General features: G+C 36.4%; 2 protein-coding genes across 2 annotated transcripts in view; one reads left to right on the forward strand and one right to left on the reverse strand.

Annotated features, from left to right (window-relative positions):
* The window catches only part of LOC134801806 (uncharacterized), a 67,500-nt gene extending 55,075 nt beyond the window's left edge, over positions 1 to 12,425 (reverse strand). The window contains exon 1 of the mRNA XM_063774415.1: positions 12,195 to 12,425. The gene's annotated coding sequence lies outside the window, so the exon portion shown is untranslated. The remainder of the gene's footprint in view (positions 1 to 12,194) is intronic.
* A 5,285-nt stretch (positions 12,426 to 17,710) lies between these two features.
* Positions 17,711 to 18,752, forward strand: LOC134802037 (DNA polymerase epsilon subunit 3). Its single transcript, XM_063774651.1, has one exon. The coding sequence runs from the start codon at positions 17,800 to 17,802 to the stop codon at positions 18,151 to 18,153; it is 354 nt and encodes a 117-aa protein (XP_063630721.1). The 5' UTR covers positions 17,711 to 17,799; the 3' UTR covers positions 18,154 to 18,752.
* The last annotated feature ends 1,339 nt before the right edge of the window (positions 18,753 to 20,091 follow it).

Below are 20,091 nucleotides of genomic sequence, written 5' to 3' on the forward strand. Positions count from 1 at the left end.
TACTTTAATTGTAACAACTATTAAAAATGTTTTTTTCAAGCTTTCAAATGTTTGATCGCGATAATCTCGATATTTCGTCAATATTTATTGACATTGGATCAACTCCGAATCAGTTTCGAACGCTAAAACAGTCTATAGGTACCTACTCTTATTGACTATTGACCGATGATTCTATTCCAGACATTCGCAAACCTCAGCGCCGAACATCAAAGCGATCGAAACCTTGTTATAAGTAATATATCGTGGTATTTCTACCACTACTAGTACCTATTAAAATAGCTAGCAGCGAAAACTACCTACATAAATACGTAGTACCAGACAATGTTACTTAAATGTTTCATATAGGTAAATTAGGTAATTTAAGCATGTCGTTTTAAAATAACACCGTAACTTCGATTGTATGGAAGCCATTTTATGACGACGGGTTTGTGTGACTCTTAAATCGTTTACAATTTTACATCTTCACTCGTGTTGGATTCTAACTAGTGTCTCTGTGAGCTGTAGACCTCGCGAGCAGAGCTTTAAATAACATGGTGCTAAGAGCTTTAAATATAGTAAATTAAAAAAAAACAATACGAAATTTATGTGTAAAAAAATACAAAAAGTTATAATATCCCAGCATACAATTACTGGGGATCGAACCCAGACCCTCTGAGCAAACAGAAAAAGCGAACGTTTACAAACTGAGCCAAATAGTTCTTAGATGGGTTGACGAAATTTAGCTACTCCTTCTCAAATTAAAATTAGTTAAAATTAAATATCTCAATACCTCCGAAACCAGCGAAATAAATTTTCTGAATTTTTGGCCATTTAATCTATAAACATATCTCAAAAAGAAAACACTCGTATGGTACCGATACCACTATTTGTTTAGGCGCGAGCTATCACGACTCCGCCATTTTAAAAAAATTAAAAAAACCGGACGGACAAAAAAATTTTATTTAGACATAGAATCCAGTCACAAAATTTCACGAGATTCGGTTAAGAATTGCGACCTGTAGAGGAGAACATCCGGACATACAAAAGCAAAATGCTCCAGTCGAAACGTAGACCTTCGCTACGCTCCGGTCAATAAATTATTAATGAGTTTTTGCAATCAACGAATTTCGTTAAGTGTAGGTAATAATATGCGCATATTTTAATTTACTTTTTTAACGATTAAAAAAACATATGTCTAGTCTAAAGTATACAGGATAAACGCGAAATAGGTAGGTACAAAAATAAACATATATTCCAAAGTACGCAGGTACTTATAATAAAAAATATAATGCTATAATTTTGCCAATTCAATTTAGGGGTGTGTAATGTTTAATATAATTATAAAAAAACTATCATACATTTGTTATAACGCCATTTGATATATTATTTTATGTTATAATGTAATTTTTATTATACGTTTCCTTTATTATATAGTGATTTCATCTAAACTGTCATTGATATAATGCCTAATGTAATATAATTTTCAAATAGTATATAGACATGTTTTATAACGACATTTGTTATATTATATTTTTGTATAACGTAATACTTCATACAATTTTATCAAGTATAAATACATATATCGTATAACATTTTTTGTCATATTTCATTTACTGATACCGTAAAGTTTTACATACTTTTTATAACTAGTACGCAGGCCTACTGCTTTTGCTAGCTATTTTATTCTAGGGAGGTCGCAGTTCTAACCTAACCTAACCTATTTTTCACGGTTTTCGTTCTGCGAGGGCCGCAGTTCAAACCTAACCTAAACCACTTTTTTGATAGAAAATTTTATTCTACGGTGGGTCAAAGTTCTAACCTAACCTAACCCTCCTTTTGTTAGGTAATTATTCGTTTGTGCGGAGTCGCAGTTCCAACCTAACCTAACCCATTAACTATTATGCTACATGAATAATTATGTGATGTCACTTGTTATAACAAATAATATGCTTTAGAGTATGTAATAATTATGGCAATGTATATTAGACGAAGTGTAAATATACCTTATGACCATTATACCAATAATAACATTATGTATACCGTTAATTAGGTATTACGGTAGTATGCCATTTATTACGTTATTCAAAATAACGATATATCAAACTATGATATATGAAATGTAATTATAACAAATGTAATGCACCCTCAATTTAGTAATTTTGTTGGATGAAATAATTTAGTTTTGTTAACTTTCGATTAGATTTAATTAGGATTACTTGACACATATTAGGTTTTCTATCTTTGGCTGGCTAATTTTATTAACTATGCACAATAAGTATGCTACAAGCAAGCCATGGCGGCCTGTAAAAGTAAATAAATGCGCTAATGTTTATCGCACATTGCAGTGATAGCCCCGTGACTCACGCCACGCCATTGTTAATAATAAGCGTGCGCACTGAATTCTTATGTTTACACTTCTCTTTAGATCTGGTCAAGGATTCTCACTGACTAGGTTTTAAACGTTATTCCGTATATCCGTTCAGAGTACCTACCGAATGGAAAATCTCTCGTTTGCTTGCATTTGCATATTTGAGATAACGAAATGTTGATGTTCGCGGTAAACTCTCAGAGAAGAGAAAAGTAAGAGACCTAAGTGTTTACCAAGAACAAGATCTGTTCGAAGTTCGTCTATCGGCTAGCGGTTGGCGCTTACGCTATTATTAACGCTCTCCAAAACTATTGCGACTGCCATAAGGTACCTTTTGCCGTGGAACGTCACATATCTTTACTATTTCATATCTAGTGAATCTCTAATTCATTTCCCGAATCGCGCCGTATCTTTAATATCTTTATCGCTTTTGAATTAAGGCCTGTGCACACCGGCTTCCGTGTGCGTGACGTGCATGTGCGCGTGCGCTAAAATGTTGGAGCTGCACACGCACACGTCACGCAAGTGGTGTGCCGTCTCTCATAAGGATCTGTATACTACAACATCGCACGCGCACGTACACGTCACGCACACGTACACGTCACGCACACGCATCCGGTGTGAACAGGCCTTTAGAGTAGGTATCAGAAATCGAGCTATACGAATTACGGTAGGTACGTCCCTAGGGACGTAGGTTACAACACGGATCGACTGAAAAGAAAATATTGTCAGTTTGGCGAAAATATTGTCACTATTCGCCAACAACCTGTCTTCAGTTTGGCGTAAATATTATATTATAGTAGGTATCTTTTTGATATACTCTAAATAAATAAATAAAAACTACAGGTTTGATATATGAAACTCTTTTCGTTTTAAGCAAAAACTCTCGAATAAATCGAAAATTAATTATATAGTTTTTCAGTTTTTCCAAAAAAATTGAAAAAAACGCTGTCATTTGACAATCAACGTCAACGTCAACTCAACGTTAATGTGAATTTTCACGTTAACCAATTTATATTTCTCGTCTTTCCCTCACTAGTTGGAATAAGAACACGCCAACACTGAACACACGTCTCGGTCAAGGCTTTCCACAAAAACAAGACTCTTATGTCACGAACTAAAAGGTTAGTTGTTTCAGTGGATGTATGTACCTAGTGTAGTCACTTTATAAACGCGATAATTACAGTGTGTTTATAGACCCTGAAATAAATTCGGCATCGACTGATGACGTCAGAGATTGGGTTTGCTTTATTTAAAAACATGATAGAGATCTTGCGGTTTCAGGTCTGGGGGCCGATTCTTGAATTACTAGCGCTCGATTCGTCACTTGAAAATCTGTGGAAAACGGCACATTGATATTTTTGAAATACGAGCGATAGAAATTGGGAAATTAGTGGTATTGACCACTCGTTTTCAATTCCATTAGTAGAATTTAAATGCCTAGTAGTGGAGATAGTATTGAAGGGAGTCACACGAAATCGGGCGCTTGAAATTCAAAAATCGATGTCTGTCATGTCTGTGCATTAAACTGAAAATGGAGAAAACCTTAATAAAAAATGTATTCCTTTCCTTATTATAGGTACCTACCTTACAAACAACATCTTAACGTTACATTATTACATTAGGTACGTTATGCCTTAATTTTCTAAACTTTAAAGCCTTTCTAATGGCATCACAAAAGCACGTAGCCAAACACTCAACGCGATGCTCTTCACGTCTTTTTGCCTAATAAAGCACCATACAAATCCATAGACACGACTCCATTTTTTACCACAAACGCTGCACGTAAAAACGGACGTGGACGGAGTGACGTAATGCTGACATCAGGGGCTACAAAAATGGCGTCATTGCAAAAACGAGGTCTGTGACCTAAGAATTGGCTCACTTTGTGCCAAATTGAATTCTAGTTCTAGGAGAAGAAATACTGGCGACGTTTACAAGATTAAAGGGGAAGGCAAAGCTACTAAAACGACATCGCCAACTATCAATGGTTCTTAAAAAAGCTAGATCTAAAGTGCTACATACCTACGTCAAGTATGGCACTCCTATGGGATAAGAAGGTATTAATTTGTTGCCGGTCCCATATTGGGATACCCTCCTCCAATTGAGGGGGGACTTAAATCTTCTCGAGGCGGTGTAGGGTTGTAGCCGGTGTAGCTTTATTTGACGTTCATAAGCGCATTGTAATAATTTATGCCTACTTGAATAATAAACTATCTCTTTATCTTTAGCTTGGTCGGGATCTAAATATGTATTCAGAAGGGAAGTAGTTTATATTTATCAAAATGACTAAAATGTTTCGTCCCGAATTGTCATTCACAATCGCTTATATTTTTCTTGGTAAATATCAACTTATTCTAAAAGATCTAGAAATCATCCGATTTACCTTAATCATGTCCAATTTATATGACTACTTAATTATAAATATGTCAAGTTTATTCCACCGAACAAGATGTACTAGTTTTGGCTTAAAAAAACTTTTTTTACCGCGCCAAATAGGATTTGAAATACCTACTTATGCTAAAAAAAATATTTCAATCCAGCGTGAAATGAAACAAGTAGTAGGTAAGTAGGGAAGGAAGTATTAAATATAACTGCGATATGTAAGTAAAAAAACCGGCCAAGTGCGAGTCGGACTCGCGTTCCAAGGATTCCGTAGGTACATTACCCAATTTATAACAATGTATTTTATGTGTAACCGCGAGTGAATTGCCTTTAAAAACCCGTAGGGGTCGGATCAAAAACTAAGTTATTAGTCCGACTCAGGCCTGACTGCATATTTCTAATAGGTTTGTCTGTTATCTATAGGTAAAGAAATACCTTGTATATTTTTTTCAAAATTTTAGACCCAGTAGTTTCGGCGATAAAGGGGGGGGGGAATGGTAATTTTTTGGCTATTTTTATAAATAACTTTTTATTTTAAAATTACAAAAAAAATATTTTTTAAATTACTCATTTACCTCCATAACCGTCATAAAAGTGGCCTCCATGTTTAAAATTCATTTTCACTTCTCATGCTCAAAAAATGCACCTTTATGTCGTGCGTAGACGACATAAAATCGCATTTTATGCTCTAGAGCATAAAGTAAAATCATCTATTACGACCCTTATTGACTTAGCAATAAAGTCCAAATTCTGCCATACAAACTGCCAGCCCTGCCGGCGCGCCCCCGACCGGCGCTCTCCCGATCGGCGTGCCCCGCGCCTCCGACCGGCCCAAGAACAATTTTCTTTAGTCTTAAATAAATACGTTAAAATAACCTAAAATATTTGATTTTTTGTATATTTTCCTCGCAATCGAAGTGAAAAGCAGAGTGTACAACAAGGGCATAAATGTCCATTTTTACCCTCGTCTACTATTTTGGTCTTCGCTTCGCTCAGACCAAAAAATTGCCTCGGGTAATAATAGGTCACTTTATGCCCTTGTTGTACAATCTACTATTGTTTACGTAAGATGTCTGTCTTTGGGTCACAAATTTACATATGTGTACCAAAATTCAACTTAATTGGTCCAGTAGGTACTTTTGGAGAAAATGGACTGTGACAGACGGACAGACAGACAGACGCACGAGTGATCCTATAAGGGTTCCGTTTTTTTCCTTTTGAGGTACGGAACCCTAATAACCAGATATTTACAGACCTACTTTAAATTAAAAGTGGCGGCAAAGCGATCTATTTATCTCTTCCAGGCTAAGTAAATCTGATCTGGGCTCATTCGCTTCAATTTTCACACTACCACACACTACGCCATTCATCGGTCAATGCATTCTTTATTTGTAACGATTGAAACATGTGTGCCTGGTGCGTTCCTTTCCCATTGGCTAATCCAACACACATCAGTAAACCTTTCGTCAATCAAAATACCGATTGTTTTGTAGACCGAATACCTATATTCAGTGCACTAATTGGATATTGGATCAGAACAACGCGACCAACGCGTGCAAGTTGTTCGACCGAAGGCTCGGTTTCGGCATAAAACTTATTGCCGTAGATTCGGTTTATTACTGTATTTTGGGTTGGGTGGTGTCCGACCAAAGTTCTGCCGAAACTAGAGCAAAACCGAACCATCGGTTTCGGCAAAAAAAAAAACGGTTTCGGTTAGACGCTAATTATATGTCACACTTAGGTAAGTACAGTTCACGTTCAAAGGTAGGACCTAGTAGTACAGTAGATATTACTGCATTCTAATAGTTTTCGAGATACCTATGCACCTAATTGATAAATATATCGTACGTAACACATTTGTTAGGTACTATAGAAATTATATTATGTTGATATATTTGGCCACTTTGGCTATCACTATATATTTGATGCGGACTGTACCTACACAAAGAAGACAATATATTAGCTTACGCCTTTTTTATATAGAAATTGGATCAGCCAAATAAACATCAAAACAACAATAAAGTGAAGTCGTTAAATAACAATAAACTAAATGTTCTAGTTATATTTAGCTTGAGTCAGATGTCTATTAACCATTACACCTTTTGTGTGGTTTGTGCGAGGGTGACATCAGACGAGGGTTTGGCAGACTGTAATATCGCAAGAGGTGTTCGCACTATATAAAATTGGCATATAACTGGGTAAGAGGGAAATAAAGTTCTTTGTTGGTAAGATTGACAATTAACAAAAGTATACCTACTTACCTATACACATATGGTTACCATAACATAACTAATAGACATCATTACAACGAGTCTCATTTTATTTAAAATTGTCCTTTAACCTTTTTTGAAGTTTAATTACTCCTTAAAATCGATTTTATAATTGTTCTATAACGTATTTTAAAATCGAGTAAACTCCGTAGTGCGTCGGAGCTGACACACGCACACTTTTTTGTTTTACTTATTTACCTAGATTTTTTATGGTCTTTCCACTAAGAGTCATGAGCTCTCTTAAGCTGGAGGTTCGCGCCGCGACAGAGACAAGCGACCGAGACAAAAGACCGCGACCGGAGACCGCGACCATCACTTGACCATAGGCAACAAATAAGCGACAGTTCGCGGCGAGACAGAGACAGGCGACAGAGACGCGAGAGGTCTCTGTCTCCTCGCGAACTGTCGCTTATGTGTTGCCTATGGTCAAGTGATGGTCGCGGTCTCCGGTCGCGGTCTTCTGTCTCGGTCGCTTGTCTCTGTCGCGGCGCGAACCTCCACCTTTAGGATCGAAAGAGCTCGTAATTTTGAGAAAAAAAAATCCAGAACAGTGGTACTATTGAATAGTTATTCAATTGCATGAGACTGTTATGGATTAAAAAGGCACATAAATATCACTTTCCAGCAGATAGCTAATTTATAGCACGAATAACGACGCGATACTTCGCTATTTTGCAGATCGTACCTACTACCTACATTAAATCGTTCGATCGTACCGCGCTGTCGCATGAGAAGGATATCTTTTGGCATGCAAATGAAAGAAGATACAATGTAAAGATTGGAAGGGAAACGCTAAAGGGGCCCCAACGCCTCGCTTATTCAAAGAGACTATTATTGCATGCTGAGATTATGTACATACGTACCTGTACCTATACCTAATACCTACCCGTATAGTATGCATTTTACATCTCGGCTATCTTCGTCATTTATCGGCTATGGATAGTAATCTAATCTCTATGCGAAAGTAACAGACTTCACCATATGGAGAGATTAGATAGAATTATTCAATTGATCCTAACGCTATCAAAATCTCTTAAGCTCTTAAGACGAAACAGGAGCTGAGTTTTAAATATTTTAGGTAAATATACCCGTCTCGCTAACGGAAGCGGCACCTAAAAGTAGTGCGATAAGGACAAGGCGAAAAATCCTGCGTAAAAATCTCAAAAATCGAGGTTTCGTACTCCTCTGTTTCCTCCTCCAAAACTTAACCAATCGTAACCAAATTTGGAAATCTAAATGATTATGAAATTATCTGTGTCGGACCGTTTTGCTTTTTTGGCTAATTGATATCAGTTTTGAATGCCACGCCTCTCATTGCGGCATAGTCAATTAGGCCATTTTGGCCATTTTTGAAGGGCTCTAGCGCCTTAAAAAACAAAAATATCAAAAAAAGCAAAACGGTCCGACACAGATATTGACAATATTAATCTGTGTTGAAAAAATCATTGCTCTAGCTTCAAAAACCACGGAGGAAAACGAGGAGTACGTTTGTATGGAGAAATGACCACTCCCGTGGCTCTTAACACCGAATATGCGAGTACGAGCGAGATGCATAGAAAGTACGAGCGTATATGACAATGTCAAAACTGATGGTAGACGTATAGGTATTTAAAAGCCGATAGAGTAGACGTCTATAACATTTTTATTACCTACCTAGAAATAGTAAAAATAAAACTGTCGAAGGTTTGCCATCTTTTGGTTTAAATGGAAATTAATAGTATTAATAATAGACAATTTAAGAATTTCAAATCGGGTTTCAACTATCCATGTGTTAAACTGAAATAATTGAAAATTCAAGTAATGTCTGTGCTTTACCTGTGAGGACGACAAGTGTATGTGATTATAGGCAGTTGACAGTCGCCTTGACATCCAGTTAACGATTGTGTGTAATTTGCCTCGGCTTACCTTCGAAGCCTTCGAGAAATGTGAGGGTGACGAGAAAGGCTGCCTTAAAATGTTTCTGTTACGAAACAAAATGGAAAATGTAGAGCGGTTTTTAAGTTTCGTTTTGTTATTTGGGAATAATTAAACTACCTAATGCGGTAATTTATTGAGATTATTGAGAGTTTATCAACTGAATTTCATGCAGCTGCGACAAATATCATATTGATAGAAATTCTCGTATTGTCTAGACACTAAGAAAACAATCGTCAATAAAAATGTACCTACACGGGAGGGAGGCTGATCTCAATATAGGTATCTACTTAAAAAAGCAAATGTATAGTCGAAATTCGTTTTTGAAGCTCTTGCTTTTACCTAAATCCCCGAAAGCAGGTGATGATCTAACCGAAGGTCAAGGCCGCGGCCGGGGACCAGTAATTCAGGTTCGACGCCGGGTGACACCAATATGTGCCCCGACTCTAGGACACAAGTGCACGTTGTTTGAGGCGATTATATTCCTTATAGCTAGTAGATTGTGGTCTAAAATTGCGTGGTATGGATTTTGGAGGTTGTCAGGTACAAATGGTAACGCATTTGGACTCGTAACGTCTTTTCAACTGTAATCTGCTGGGATCAGTTTGGACAATCTGGAGTTTGAATTACACACCCTATTTAATAACTATATCTCTCCCTCTAATACATATATGAAATGTGAATAATATATGTGAATTTCTGAGGCACAATATGGCCCTCAGGTACAAAAGTTTGGAGACCCCTGCTCTAGAATACCACTGTCCCTTATCAGTTCCGACTAATTATGGCAACCCTAAATATAGAGGATATTAGCCCTCGCAGACAGCGAAACGGCCTTAGTTCCTAAAGCTATACCCCCTTATTCATAAACGCACTACAAACCTCAATTAGCTAATAATCGTTTGTCCTTATCTGTCATTTTGACTTATATGTATTTGTAAGAAAGGGATAAAACATAAATTAACTAAATCAGGCCCGTAAAGTTTTATGAATAAGGGGGATAGTATATATCTTTAGGTATTTAAAAAAGAGTAAACAATATCTACCCTCAAATGGCTTCTTAAACCAGTTGAGGGAAGATGAAAACATGAGGTACATGATCAAATAATGTAGGTTAATGTCAGGACGTTCAGTGACAGATCCAGGTGGTTTTGTATTTGGTTGGTTAATCAATAAATGTTATAACTACCCGAAAATGTACAAATTGTTTGTTTACTTTTATTTAAGTACCTAAAGATACAGAGTATAGGTTTTTCGTGGATCTATCTAGGACACCTAGGTCGTCCCGCCGCGGCGCCGCGCCGCCGGCCGCCAGGATTCATTAGATTTCGTGATACCGCAATGCGAAAAATTATTCATCATTTGATTAAATGGTCTCCCGTTCCATTATAATTTGAATCTTTGTTTTGACAAATCAAAGATACAGTTTGGGACTAGGATACGAAAGAGTATCCTATAGGATAGGGAGTATTTATTGGTAATTTTACGCCTACGATTTAAAAAAGTACTTTTATTTACTTATTTTTACATAAATACAAGACGCGCTAGTAAAAAGTGGCAACATTATCTTACTTTTTTTGGAATCTAATTATGATTAACAGCTACCAATCATGATCAAGCAAAGACATCCGCCTCATCTGATTGGTCCCTACATTTTGACACACGCAAGCTGGTTAATTCGATTTAAATGTAAACATTTCTTAACTTAATTACGGCAGGTGTACGCATTTAACTGATTTAATGAGTTAACCTGCTAACTGTTCTTGGCACGTGTTACTTGCACCATGACGGTACCGGTGGGTGCCCATACATACAAATCATACAATACTACATAATTACATATCTACGTAAAGACATCCCATAGATCGTATCAAATTATGACTCCAGTCCAGTCCTACCGTTTGACTGAGGGGGGGGGTTGGCAAGATTTTTTTTTAACTATTATATACCTATAATCAGCCACAGACCGCTTGAAGGCTTGGCTCCAAACAAAAACCGGACAAGAGCGAGTCGGACTCGCCCATCGAGGGTTCCGTACTTTTTAGTATTTGTTGTTATAGCGGCAACAGAAATACATCATCTGTGAAAATTTCAACTGTCTAGCTATCACGGTTTGTGAGATACAGCCTAGAGGGACGGACGGACGGACGGACGGACAGCGGAGTCTTAGTAATAGGGTCCCGTTTTACCCTTTGGGTACGGAACCCTAAAAAGGATACTCGGCTCGGCATAAAAATCAACTTTCCGCCGATGGTTCGGTTTCGGCTAAAAAAACTTGCAAACCTTTCGGCCGCGCCGAAACTGTATAAATTTTTTTTGGTTGTCACTGTTAGTTTTAGTTGAACTGACTATATAGTCGCGTTTGATTGATTAGTTACAATATATAGCTTGGCTTACTTTATATGTATGTATTTATTTATTTGCGAAACTTAAAGGCGAGGTAGAGATCTACCTACCACAAGTCGCATGCCTACCGATGAGGCCTTCTTTCACCTTAAAACAGTTTGATAACTTGATAAGGTTATCAGAGGTTGTAAACATTTAAATTTTAATACGTGGTTAATTACGTTTACGTCGGGGGCTAACAAGCATGCAGCCTTGATGGTAGCCAATGGACGCCTGGAACTCTAGGGGTGTTACATGCGCGTTGCCAACTATTTATAAACCTGTACACCCCTTCTGTGTCCTCTGCTTGTTTTTATAAAGCACCAATTTAATTATAATTGTTTTCTATTATTACATAGTGTTTAATAATGAAGGTGTAGAACTGTAGATACTGTAAATGTAGATAGGTACCCAATGAACGAAATGATAGGGATATATCGGAAGCTATTTTGCTATCGGTTAACGCATGCTGGTAGGTATTCATGTTATCGGTTCGCATAACACAATGTAGGTAAATAATCTAAACGAGGTTTATTTATTACCCTTTCAAATATTGACCTCTATTGCAAACGTAATAAAGTCCAGAATGTTAACGAAACGTAACAAACATTAAGTATGAATTGAAATCTTACGCAGTATCAGTGAAGCATGAAAAAATTGAAAAATCAATGAATTCATTGAATCTGCATCGTTTTCTTTAATGAAAAGTACTTAGCTACTATGTAAGAATATCATTTAACATTTAAAACATTATAAATTATAATATTTGTTTTAGAAATAACGATGTTTTGACTAAAACATTGTTACTCTTACCTATTTATTTTTATATTAACACTTAATAGTGTTGTGAAAAATTAATTTTAAATTCAATAACTTATCGATAAAACACTCACCTCAATTGATGTCCGAAAAATAATCCAAAAGAGTCGCTCAAAATCACGCACAACTCATTAAAATAAGAAACAACTGAAACACGACTGAATCTAGACCTAATTAGTGTAATTAGTGTATGCACTATTAATCATGTTTTTGTTTAAAAAACATCACAATAACGCGGTGTTCAGGAAATCAATAGAAAGAAGCGTAGAAAACGTCCCTACCGCGCTGCGCTTGGTACCGCACTGACAAAAGTAAAACGAAACGTGCATATTGGAGTTTGCGCAATACAAACCCAGCCATGCTTGTGCTTAAAATCTAACTTAACCATGTAAATGAAAGATTTAAGTAATACAGCTTTTTCTTTCTGTGATTTTTTGGTTCCATTTCTAATCTAATACTCAACTAGAAATTAGGTTTGTACGTTTTGTTTAAAAAAATTAGATATATGATTTCTTAGTTTGTCACTTCGGGTCATTCACCGATGACATTATTCAATAATTAACGTAACTAAAGGCCAGACTAAAGTAATCATCATCGATTTTAACACGCTAACCACGTGAATATTTGCTAAACCTATTTGCAGATTTAAAAAAAATACTTAAGGGTGGTATTCCACTTGTCCAATTTCTTTGCCCATTGTCAGTGCGTCTCACTCTCTCATTAAATCAAAATGTGAGACGCAATACACATTAGACAAAGAAACAGGATAGTTGGAATCATGGTGGAATACCATTCTAAGCATAGAAGGTAGGATCGTATAGAAGTGGTGTACGCGTGCCTCCGTGAGGGACAAAACATACGCAAATGCGACACTGTGATTGGTCGAATTCATTTGTTGCCCACCATAATCCATACAAAAAAAACGGTGGGGAACAAAAAATATGTGAGACTGTGACAAGGACAAACAATCATAGCGCTTTCGCTGCTACTCCTACTGAAAGATACATAAGACTATCCCGTTCTGTCAGTTATCCCCACCCTCATGCCAGATCCAGTTTTAATACTAGATTCATGACTCTAAGTAGTCTAAGTCACCTAGACATCAATTAAAATACCAATAAAAGGTACCTACATATTTTAATTTTATATATCTTATAATAATTTTGCAATTTGATTACTAAATCATTAATAATTTAATATTACTTAGGGGTCATCAAAATCAAAATCAAAATCAAAAATATACTTTATTCATGTAGGCCTAGCAACAAGCTCTTATGAATCGTAATTAATCTTAATCTAATTATCAGAGCAATTTATTGATGTTAATATTATTCCATAATAAAATTGGATTATTATACATATCAAATTTAACACTAAGAATTTCACAAAAGGATCGTCAAACATTAAAAAGATTGTATAAAAAAATACTAGTCTAGAATTTCTAGAATAAAATCTAAATGTCAAAAAAAAAGCATAAGTAACAAAAGAAGTAGATAGTATTACATCGGAATATCCATTTCCTCATCAATAATCAAATGTACCTAATAAATAAATAATCATTTCGAATAACAATTAATCCCACGTTGTAATATCATTCATGTAGTCTTGTGTGGTATAATAAGCTTTAGAAATAAGTTTACGCTTTACATAATTCTTAAATTTATTCAGTTTGATAATTCAGTAATATGGTTTGGAAGTTTATTATAAAATCTTACACAATTACCCATGAATGATTTTTTAATTTTATGGAGCCGAGTGAAGGGCACTGCGAGCTTATGTTTATATTTCCTTAAATTTATCTCTAAGTGAGTCTCTATGGTTCATTTTGTATATTGCTCGAATAGCCCTCTTCTGCAGAACAAAAATGGTATTTATCTCTGAAGCACCGCCCCACAGTAAAATACCATATGCCATAATGCTATGGAAGTAACTAAAATATACTAATCGAGCTGTTTTCACGTCAGTTAACTGACGGATTTTGCTCACTGCAAAAGCTGCAGAGCTCAGTCTATTCGAAAGAGTAGCAATATGGGGACCCCACTGGAGTTTAGAATCTAAAGTTATACCAAGAAAAACTGTACTATCAACTAATTCCAATTCCTCATCCTTCACAATGACACTTGTTTGCACATGCCTTACGTTACTACTAGTGACAAACTTAATACATTTAGTCTTTTTCTCATTTAACAATAAATTATTAACATTGAACCAATTTACTACTTTTGAAATGGCATTGTTTACATCATTGTAAGCTTGTTGCTGTCGTTTGACTTTGAAAATAAGTGAGGTGTCGTCTGCAAACAATACTATATCATGGTGGGTCTTAACAAGGAATGGCAAGTCATTTATGTAGATAAGGAACAGGAAAGGTCCCAATATTGACCCCTGTGGTACACCCATAGAGACCAATGACCCAGGTGATCGCTGTCCATTCACATCGACCCTTTGTATTCTACCATTTAAGTAGGACTTAAGTAAATTCAGTGCCGATCCTCTAACTCCGTAATAATGAAGTTTCCTGATTAATGTTTCATGACAAACACAGTCGAAGGCCTTAGATAAATCACAGAAGACACCTAAAGCATCTCGTGACTCCTCCCAGGCATCGAAAATATGCTTAATTAGCTCAACACCGGCATCGGTTGTTGAGCGACCCCGTGTAAAACCAAACTGCTTATTATGCATCAAATTATTAACGTTAAAATGTCGTACTAATTGAGAAAGAACTAATTTTTCAAAAATCTTGCTAAATGTTGGTAGCACAGATATCGGTCTAAAGTTAGTGGGGTCAGAGCTGCTACCAGATTTAAATAAAGGAATTACTTTACTATGTTTCATTAGATCAGGAAACTCGCCGCAATCAACACTGTTGTTAAATATAACTACCAAGTCAGGCGCTACAATTTCAACTAAGGATTTGACAGCATGGACATCATCATCCATTAATTACATCACATGTTTAGGGGGAGGGAGGGGGTCAAGAAAATGTGACATGTTGTGACAAGGGGGAGGGGGGAGTCATAAACTTTGTGACGTCACTTTAACTTCATCAGTAACCGAAAATGTATTTAAATTATTTTATACGCTAATTATCATTTAAATAACAAGGTTTTGAAACGATAATCGTTTTGATTCGTTAAACTTTATTTCTTAATCAGTTTTGGGTTATAAAATTACTAATATTTCTTTTGTCAAAAATATTTTGATAAAATATTAAATATATTTTTGCCGATTTCGTTGAAGAAATGTGACGTCACACCAGGGGGGAGGGGTTTGCCAAATGTGACCAAGTGTGACAAGGAGGGGGGGAGGGGTAGAAAAACCTAGAAATTCGTGTGACGTAATTAATGGATGACCCCTTAAGACCCTTATACATATAAATATTTAAGATACACTTAAGCAGATGTCGATATTATTAGGTACCGAAGTACATAACTCCCTGTCCTGTGTAAATACTTTACCCTCTTGTTTTAACTCAAATCAATAATTACTTATTTCTTAAAATGTGCTAGGCATAAATATAACTTATAAGTATGTACCTAAGTATAAGCACATAATAAATAATAGTACTAGGTACAGAAGACCATTGTTTGTTTGGTTTCTTGAATTTTTGACCGCTTGATTAAATGTTGATAGCCCAAAATGTCATTATCGTGGACCAATGAAGAGACATTTCAGTTTATAGATTTATATCAATCAGAGCCTGCAATTTTGATTTTTTTGTTTTGTTTTTTTTTTGATGCACCATTGTGTGAACATCTACGTGATATAGGCCTACTGTTGCGCATTGCAAAGCATGGCTTGGCATGGACCATCCTTGACCACTGTGTACTGGAGCCTTTACAAAGCGCGTCTGTTAAGGCCCCAGTACATAATGGGCCATCGCCGGCCACTCCTAGGGACGCAGCCAAAGCCTTGCGGTAGAATGAGATAGCAATATCACTTGCTCCCTCTAACGCATAAATGCGTCCCTTGGAGTGGCGGGCGATGGCCCATTGTGTACTGGGGCCTTTACGATCAGGACAGATATGGCCACTAGGTGGCGACAGCGCCACGCGCGGCTTATGGCTAGCCCATATATTTATAATATATAGAGATTCCGTCTCAGCGAGCTGTCACTGTTGCCACTTTTGTTTAGTGTACGATTAACAATTTAACACCACCTTGCTGTAGCCATGTCGATAAAGTCATATCGATAAACTATCGACATTTCTTGCAATTTTAATTTTACTTCAAAGGTTTAACGATACCTAAAATGAACAAAAACGCTTTTATTCTTTATTGTGGTTGATCACAATTTTATCGTCACGCCCCAGCACGGAACCAAGGGAAAGTTCAGATATTTAATTAAAATACATAAATACCTACTAAAATATGTGTTCCGCAATAATTGAATTATTTTATTATATTCTAATATATTTATTATTCATTAGCATTTCAATTATGTTTATGTTTAACGAAGATATTGAAGCTTCAATTAATAGCTATTTCGTTCCGCTGTGTAGCGTTTATCGATATATAACATGATTAAAATCGACTTTTCACATCCCTAAAAGAGCACACATACACGTTTTTACGCACACATACACAGCTTGGATGCACCAAAAAAGGCAACACTTTGATTTGAAGTTCATCTTGTCAACAGTATGGTTGTCCTTTTTTGACAAATGGCATTTTTAAAAGAGCGAGGAGAGGAGAGAAGTGATACTAGTTGCTGCGCCGTCAAAGTGAACAGATAACGTTGGGGCCTTGGGCTAGCCACCAAAATTGGTGTGGAACGGATGTACTTTTAGCTACCTGTAGCAAAGCGACGAAATCGCGGAGTGAGCCACGCCTGGTATAAGTAAATAATTTTTGGGTACACCAGGTACTAAATTCATTACAGTAATCCTGGATTTATGAACTAAATCAAATTACTAGAGTAAAGTACTTTTTTTTATGTAATAGGAATAAGCAAACGAGCAGACGAGCCGCCTGATGGGAAGCAGACATCGCCGCCCATGGACATAGGCAACATCAGAGGAACCACTTAGCGTTGCTAACCTTTGAGAACCCTAAATACCTGCTTCTTGAAAAACCCCGTGTCATAGCGCAAGGGAAACATCTCAGAAGGTAGCTCATTCCACTACAGCCCTTGTTCTGGGTTTGCCTGCCTGCCTGCCTGACTCTGCCTGACTTTATAGAGAAAGAGGTTTCTTAATATAACAGCTAATAACATCCAGCCGATACGAGGCACCCGATGTGTCGGAAGCCGGTGTTGCTCGAAGCGAGGCACCGTCGTGCAACCGTCGTACCTTGTAAAGAAGGGGGCCTTCTTTGCCAACAAAGTTGAGCGAAACTCTGGCCAAGATCTCAGGACAAAATTTGCATAAGTGCAGTGCACTAACGGCGGCTGTGAAAATCCTAGGCTACAACCTTTGTTCGCCTGTGGAAGTTTTTCAGATATTATGATGTATAAACAGTATCTGGTATAAAATAAACGAAAAATCGCACTGAGAAACGGCACCTTGATGGCACTTTTAGATATTATTAACACTGGTCACCCTGCAAGTTACAGACGTCAAAAAACCGACAATACCGACATTATATTGGCGGTTCATCGCATTACTTTACTTATTAAGCACGCGCGTTGCTAATTTTGTTATATATTTTGATCAAAATAGCAAATAAATCTAGACAATGGCAGAAAAACTAGAAGATTTGAACCTTCCTTTAACCGTAGTCACGCGTATAGTGAAGGAAGCTTTGCCAGAAGGAGTTTCAATCTCGAAAGAGGCCCGGACAGGGCTTGCAAAAGCTGCGTCAGTTTTCGTTCTATACGTGACTTCTGCAGCAACAAACATAGTGGAAAAGAAGAAGAAGAAGGCCCTAACTGGTCAGATAGTGCTGGACGCTATGAAAGATATAGAATTCGACAGATTTATAGAACCGTTGACGGAGTCTTTGGAGCAGTACAAGCAAGTGATGTCGGCGCGAAAATCGGGTGGCAAGAAGAAAGAAGAGGAAGAGCCTGAAGTTATTGAGGACGATTGATGCGATTACGTTTGTGACTATATCTAAGTTAGTAAGTAACATAGTTTACAAAAACACATACCTACCTATTTTGGGTACTGAACTGCTCCTATGTCCATGATATATCTGCCGTTATTGGAATACTTTTTAGAACCCAGTGCCAGATTAAGACTTACATACCTTAAGTAATTCTATACACAAAGCCTGTTCTCTACTTTGAGTCATCCATCAGATTCAATTAAATCTTAAGATTTTGGTGTACTCCTTAAGCAACATTAAAGGTAAATTCTAAAAGGCGATTGCTTTTATTATGTGAGTCGCTTATCTTCAAGCTCGGGTAAATCCATCTGTCAGATTATGCAATTTTGATATTAGGAAAAGGTAATAGGGTAGATATTTGCTGAGAGGGTTGCATGGATTTACCAGAGTTTGAAGTTAAGCGACACATATCTGCAAAGTGTTAACTGGATTTTCTTATGCTGCTTCAACTAAGTTAGTATGAAACTACAGTATTTGTATAATAATTAGAGAGTTTTACTCATGGAAAATCATAAGTTATTTTGTAAGATAGTAGTTATAAGTTTTTATGTGATTTAAATACATGATTCCTCTTTTTTAAACTTGGTTTTTATTATGAACGGTATGAAATTATATTCAAAATAAGCATTGGGCAGTAGGAGTGGTTAATAAAACAGTGTAAAATAGAGATATACACTGCTTTCTATCATGTTTTCTACCAATAACTACTAATCTTCTTTTTAGCTCCGATTATAACTATATAACCTCACATTATTGTTGATGAAGTTGTTATGAAGCTGATTATATTACTGAGTATTCTTCACTTCTGTTGTGACAGAAAAAAACTCCTATATGGCAGAATGTTCCTTTTAGCCCTGGCTTTCAATGATATAAGGGGCTAGAATGGATAAAGTTGATAATAAAACCACACAATATTTGTCATCACTTTATTCAGGAATAAAATCTGCTTAAACAATCTGTAATTGTAACATGAACCGCCGCACCCTCGGTGCTCTACGCTAGCCTATGTACACCAGATGACTCCCAACTCTCCACATAACGAAAATAAATATCATATCTCTATCTCCTAGTCTAATTTATAATCTTTGATCGCAAGAATTTAATTTTTCATATTTTAATACTAACAATAAATTTCATCAATAAAATTGATGAATTTTATTGACAGCCAGTTTTAATACTATATTTTAATTTTATAGAGAAAAATTGGAAAGACTTAATCTATGAAAAATAATTTTTGTATGCTACGTCTTGCATGTCAAGAAAGCATCTTGGACCATGTACTTATTGAGAGAGAGTAACATGTTTTACTATGTTATCTAGAAGAATATTACCAAGTACAGGCCACCAAATATTTTCATATCGGAATTTATTTGATGAGGCCTGGCCATGGGTCTACCATACTGACATGATACTATGATGTCTACACTAAAGATCTATTGTTATAGGTTATTCTGGCTAGTATCTCACGAAAATTAATATGCGGTCAATGTTTTAGTAGTTGGTAACATTTGTATTTGTGTTGATTGGCTGACAATGGTCCAAAATGACCTGAAAAACAAATATGGACGCCGCAACGGCAAATAATCGTGCTGTGTGGAGAAAGGACAAGAAAAGCCGACCCCAGATAATGGGAAAAGGCGTAGGTGGAAGATAACATTATAAAATGACATATGTACCTTAGACAATGGACAAGTAAAATAAAGCCTGTAGGGTCTGTACGGCAACATTATCGCAGGAGTTGTGGGCTCTAGTCTTTACGAAAGTAACTCATAATAATTTCTTGATTGGGTGAACACACACTTGCTTGATATTTAAACTCTATAGCCTTCAGAATAAGGTTGAATATCTAGTGAAGACATCATTGACAGCATACATATCCTACAAAGAATAGCTCAGGTAAATAGATTACATTTTCATTAC

Source organism: Cydia splendana, chromosome 23, assembly GCF_910591565.1.
Source record: "Cydia splendana chromosome 23, ilCydSple1.2, whole genome shotgun sequence".
Classification (NCBI taxonomy): Eukaryota; Metazoa; Arthropoda; class Insecta; order Lepidoptera; family Tortricidae; genus Cydia; species Cydia splendana.

What these genes read in the sequence shown, in the direction of transcription:
- LOC134802037 (XM_063774651.1), top strand. Translation starts at nt 17,800, where the DNA reads ATGGCAGAAAAACTAGAAGATTTGAACCTTCCTTTAACCGTAGTCACG.